This window comes from Ceratotherium simum, chromosome 17 (genome assembly GCF_057802395.1).
Source record: "Ceratotherium simum simum isolate JZ-2026a chromosome 17, ASM5780239v1, whole genome shotgun sequence".
Lineage (NCBI taxonomy): Eukaryota > Metazoa > Chordata > Mammalia > Perissodactyla > Rhinocerotidae > Ceratotherium > Ceratotherium simum.
In genome coordinates, this window is record NC_141916.1 from 20180818 (window position 1) to 20186646 (window position 5829).

The following is a 5829-nucleotide window of genomic DNA, read 5'->3' on the forward strand; positions in this document are numbered from 1 at the left end:
GTGCGTTCACTTAACCGCTGTGCCACGGAGCCAGCCCCAAGATCTAGCTTCATTGTCCATCTAGTGATAATTTACCTGAATTATGGGAGGAAGGAGTACAAGGTGAGACTATTAACCATAAGTAATGACCAATACTATTGTGGACCTTAGGGTGTTCCCTCCAAATGGTTGCCCTGGGCTCTCTCTGTGAACTATTCCTCACCTACAAACTGGTAGTTTTGAATGGCTACTGCCAAATGTATTTTGAAGCAGATGCTTCTGATTTCTTAATCTCTAGAAGTTCTCCAAAAGGACTGGTTTGAGAAACCCTGATTTTTACCATAGCATTTGAGAGAATAAACATAGCTTCCTAGTATATTTCCAAAAAATCCAGTGTGTTGTAAACGTCTCTTCACTGCCTCGATTCAGGTCTCAGCCTGCACGCAGAGCACCCTAACTAAACCTCTCTGGAAAGGGAGATTTTGGCAGGAGCTTTCCTCCATTAGCCGTGCTCACGTCTTTCCATGCAACTCCTCTTTCTCTGCTGGGATCATTGTTTGTTGTTCTTCTTTGGTCTATCTCCAAGAATCTATATCTTTCTCTGAATGTTTGTAATTGTTCTCATTAGACATCTTCTATCTTCTTTTTCAGATGAGTCCCAGATATGCTATTTTACAAACATTTCTAGGAAAATAATGGTTCCTCTTGCCCGAGGCACATTTATTTTCTTTTCTGCACTTAGTTGTGATTCTTGACTTGGATACTGCTTTTTATGGCTTACAGGGAAGGGAAGAGGTACAGCCAAATTATAGGCAAGCAGGCTGCTGCCATAAGTCTTGACTTGGCTGGAAGTGTAGAAAGTCCCTGTGATTCCTGATACCCTGACTCGCTATTTTATTCTATCACAGGTACTAGTCCACAGCCCAGGCAGAAGGCATTTTACACCAGACTCCAATATTGGAAAGACTAGTCCTCAGGACTAGCTTTTCTTATCTGTCCCTCTCCCACATAGTTCAAGGTCATCCTCTCACCCCAGCCATATTCTCAACCATACTTGCTTAGTGTGATAGAATTCCTATTCCTGTCCTTCATGCATCCTTCCAATGCCTCTAGGTGAAATGGAGGAGAAATTCAGTGGCAGCACTTTTGCTGTGTTTCTGAACATGTTCTCTTTGCTTTCAGGACCTTCTGCTCATTTCTCTTGGCACACCAAGATCCTCCACACTCATTTCGCTAATGCTACTTCATATACTATTTATCCGTAGTATAGAAAATAGGATAAAACTGAGGAGTTTGCCCTGATTCTGAAGAGCTGTATGATATCAGTTTGCAGTACCTTCAGTTTGGAAGTCTTAAACAGTTTGATTGGGGTAGATACCCCTTGCAATATAAGAAATAAAGTTTAGAGATCGAGATAAGGAGGATGAGCCCTGGCATGAAGGAGGCTAACAGCTATTGGCACCATGACATGAAACTTGATGTCAGCAAGTTGAAGAAATTATTCAGAACTAGTATCCTTAACTCTACTTGCTCAAGGGCACTGATCTTGAAGCTCAGATCCAGAATCTTGTTGTGTGAGCTTCAGATATACCCTAGTCCAATCTAAAAGTGCTTAAAGTCCAATTTTCCCTCTGGCTTGGGTCATTCTCTTTTTAACCTTCTGTGGCCAATTTTGAGGCTGTCTACAACTTTCTATACCCATGAACAAATCTGTTACAAATTATTAGTCTTGGATTTACATAGCATCTTAATTAATGCCAATGTAGTGTCTGGTTATTTAGTGGTAGTGGTGCCTGGGGGTGGAGAGCCTGATAATAGCTCTTAGGATAGCTAAATATTGTCATACACACTTGTCAAGTTCTCCATCTTTCTGAAGTAGGAAGTCTCTGGATCCAAGCTATATCTGATTCTCATTGTCTATGTTGCCATATTCTATCCCTATTCCTGATCTTTCAGCCATGAGCCACTATATCAAGGGACTCCTCCGAAGCTTTGTTCTGTGCCTAGGTTGGCTGGGCAAGTGCCAGCTCTAATCCTGGGGCCATGGTATGTGATAACATACACTTCTTTTCCATATTCTGTATGTTTCTAGGGGGAAGGGGCAGTTGGCCACGGACCCTTATTGTATGTTCTGATTGCCTCACTCATATTACCCCTGAGGCCTCCCTTGTTCCTGAAGTAGGCTGGGGACATCCTGCTTCCTAGAACCAATCCTATAAGAAACAAAGATATAAACAAAGCCAAATGGGAAACTGGAGCATGCATGGAACTCTCTCTGGACAGAGAATAATACCTGGTATGGACTAGAGATTGGAGGAGGGGAAGGAAAAGTGGGGTGAAATTACGGAAGGAAGCTGGCAGGCTCAAGAGTTTCTGTGTTGGCACGATCAGTCTTTCTTCACCCTTTTCCTGGATGTAGGAGCTTGGTGCCAGAGCCTCTGGGGCTTTCTCCAAGAATAAAAGGAGGTGAAGCTGAGTGGTGCCCTCATTTCAGGTTCTTGGGGACAGCTAAAATGATGTCCTTCATCCCTCTGCTTCTGGTGGGCATCCTGTTCCCTGCCATCCAGGCCAAGCAATTTACAAAATGTGAGCTGTCCCAGGTGCTGAAACCCATGGATGGCTATAAAGGCACCACTTTGCCTGAATGTGAGTTCTCTGCTGCCTTGTTGTCCCCTTCTTCGTCTGCTTCTCTCCTCCAACCTCTTCTGCTTCTCTCCTCCAACCTCTTTTTCCTCCCCTTTTCTTCACTTTCATTCAATTACCTAATAATCCTCTTATCTTCTCTGTTTATCGGTTTACTCTTTTATTACATTTATTCTCTTGTCTTTCCTTTCTCCTATTATCTGATCCTTTTCAGAACTCTTCTTTTCGTCTCATCAAGATACTCTGTGCTTTGCCATATTTGGAGATCAGCTGGAGAGCTTTTGTTTGTCTGGGAATACCGGTTGTCATTTATGCTGTGCCTGGACACCTCTGTGATACCTCTTTCTCATCTTTCCCTCAGGGATCTGTACCATATTTCATATCAGTGGTTATGACACACAAACCATACTCAATAACAATGGCCGCACAGAATATGGACTCTTCCAGATCAATAATAAAATTTGGTGCAGCGACAACCAGATCCTTCAGTCAAGGAACATCTGTGACATCTCCTGTGACAGTGAGTAGCTTCTTTTACCCTGTTCCTCTGTTTTTCTGGAGCCCGGGATTATCTCCTTTTTGGTGTCAAACACATCTCTGGCTTCACTGCCTTGGACTCCACATCAATTGCGGCACTTGAATTGACAGTACCGAGTAAGAGGCTGTTAGAATTTTTCATGATCACCAAATCCCCAGACAGTCCCCTGAAGTTCATGGCTAGATGATCTGAGCTGTCTGGGAATCTTGAAGTCTGATACCCTGCATCTTCAGAGTAAGTCAGTTGAAGAAGTTGAGAATTCCTCCGGAGATACCCCAGAGAGGTGAAGGGAGTCCCTACCTAGGGAGAGGCATTACTATATTGGCTTTCCCAGATAGAAATGCAACAGGCATAAGCCTGAAGTTCAGAGAAGGACCAGACCTACTAGATCCAGGGAAGAGGAAACCCATCACCTTTCTGGGTAATACTTAGCTCTCTCATTCTTTTCTCTATAATTCCTGCCAGAGTTCCTGGATGATGACCTTACTGATGACATGATGTGTGCCAAGAAGATCCTGGATAATAAAGGAATTGACTACTGGTGAATCCCCATTCTATTTTCTTTTTCCCCCTTCCCTCCTTCCTCTCATCCCTTTAGTCCCAGCACCACTCCCCTCTCTCTATATCCTGGTCATTTAACACAGAATGTAGTCTCCAAAACAAAACTCATCAATCAGACTCAGGTTTTCACTTTTCAAGTCTTCATGATTACACTTCTGTTTAGCAATTTTCCTATTTAGGTATCCCTAATAGAGGGCTGAGCCCCAGGCCTCCCTTCACCTGGACTTGAATACCTAATTCTATGTCTTTAGTCCTAGACCCTAAAGCAAGCCCTTGGTACCATTGCACATCTTTTCTAGCCCTATAATTTTCTTGGTTTTTAAAAAATGACTCTACCCCACTAGGTGGCTCAGTGTACCTTGCCACCTGGCTAGGAGAGTCTTTCTGTAATTTTCATCCACACTCGTCCACCTCAGCCCTCCTGGGGATAAAGCTAGAAGGGAGTTTGAGCTAAGATCCAGTCAGCCAACTTTCCCTGTCTCATTTTCCATTTTCAGGTTGGCTCATAAAGCCCTCTGCTCTGAGAAGCTGGAACAGTGGCTCTGCGAGGATTTGTGAGTGCCTGCTGTCTTTGCTGCTTCTGCCCTCTTTATGTTTCTGGAACTCCTCTTTCCTGAGGCTACCTCAGTTTGCTTCTTTCTACCCGCTTGAAGCTAATTTGCCTCTAAGCCCTGGGCCCTGTATTGACACCACTGGACATTTGAAGACTATTCTTCAGGGATGCATGACTGGTGCACTGGACTTTTGATCCTCGCTCAGTGCCCCCAGTGGCACTTTCCCTACAACAATGGATTCCACCTCTGTCCTGAATAAAGGGCCTGATTTTGAGAGGCTGACTGTATTTTCTTCCTGGATGGGGAGGGAGGAAATGGGGTGAGTGGGTGGACACTGAAGCCATAGGTATAGCTACCTTTCATCTCTACTGAAGAGGAAATAGGCTGAATTTAGAAAGGTGGAGGTTACTTTCTGTACCAATTCAATCAACAAACTTTTATTGATTACCTAGCATAGTTAAGGAACTATAGAGGGGATTCAAAGTTGGCTAAAAGGGTCTCTTCCCTCAAGGACTAGTAGGAAAAATAAGAGAAACATTAATGGATAATTATAATACAAGGAACAATGTCATAAGCATCATGAGAGAGGTTAGAAATGTGCCCTGAACATTCATAAGAGGAAAGATAATTTATATTTGGCAGGGGAAGAGGGCTGTTGGAAAAAGGGATCAAGGAAGGATTCATGAAAGGAGTGGTATTTAAGCTGGTTTTGAAGTGTGGGCAGGATTTTGACAGGTGGAGACGTGGAGTGGGAAAAGGAAAGCAAGGGGCTCCAAGAATCTGAAATGAGTGACACGAGGGGGTTGAGGGATTTCCTTACCCTTGAAATAAGGAGATTTCCTTCACAAAGTGCTGTGAGAGAACTTTCTATGGAAACCAGAGATAAGAACAGAGGACACTAACAGTCAGCTCAGCAATTGAAGACTCTGGACACCTGAGGTCTTTTGGTTTGGACCCTGCATCCATTACTCTTCCTTGCTGTTTCATTTGTTTTTGAGGAGGAAGTTTGCAGAAGCTTACTTGTTTTAATGATTACGAGAACCATGAAAAAAGGAGAATCAGGAGATTTGAGTCCTAAAGCCTGTTTCTGCTGCTCAGTAATGGTTTGAACCCGGATAAGTCATCTCTGTCCTCTGTGCCTCAATTTCCTCACCTTAAAAAGAGGTTTTTGGTCTAGGTGGTTTTTCTGAGATCTCTTCGTTCATCTCTTTGACAATTCAGCATTCCAAAACTCCAAGTTAAGTTACCACAGTTCTGAATTAGCTGAGTTATCTTCTAATTCCTGTCTTCTTCTTCTTCTTCTTCCTGCCTTCCTAAGATTTCTAATATAGCTGATTATACTCCTCGCACCCCTATACCCGCTGGGGCTTTAGGCAGTCAGACCATACTTCTCTTGTCTCAGAGACCAGCTCCCAAATGAAGCCTCCATGGACTGTTTAGGGACCTGTAGAGAATGCAAGGGGGGAAAGGCCATCTCCTCACACTTAATGAAAATAAATTCTTTCTTTCTCCAAAGGCTTTCCCCAAATTCTACAGGGTTTTGGGAGTAGCTCC

At 43.5% G+C, this 5829-nt stretch overlaps 1 protein-coding gene across 1 annotated transcript; it reads left to right on the top strand.

The window, feature by feature from the left end:
* The first annotated feature begins 2492 nt into the window (after positions 1–2492).
* Positions 2493–4279, top strand: LALBA (lactalbumin alpha). Its single transcript, XM_004428948.3, has 4 exons — positions 2493–2625; positions 2984–3142; positions 3626–3701; positions 4219–4279. The coding sequence occupies exons 1-4, from the start codon at positions 2493–2495 to the stop codon at positions 4277–4279; spliced, it is 429 nt and encodes a 142-aa protein (XP_004429005.1).
* Positions 4280–5829: the final 1550 nt, after the last annotated feature.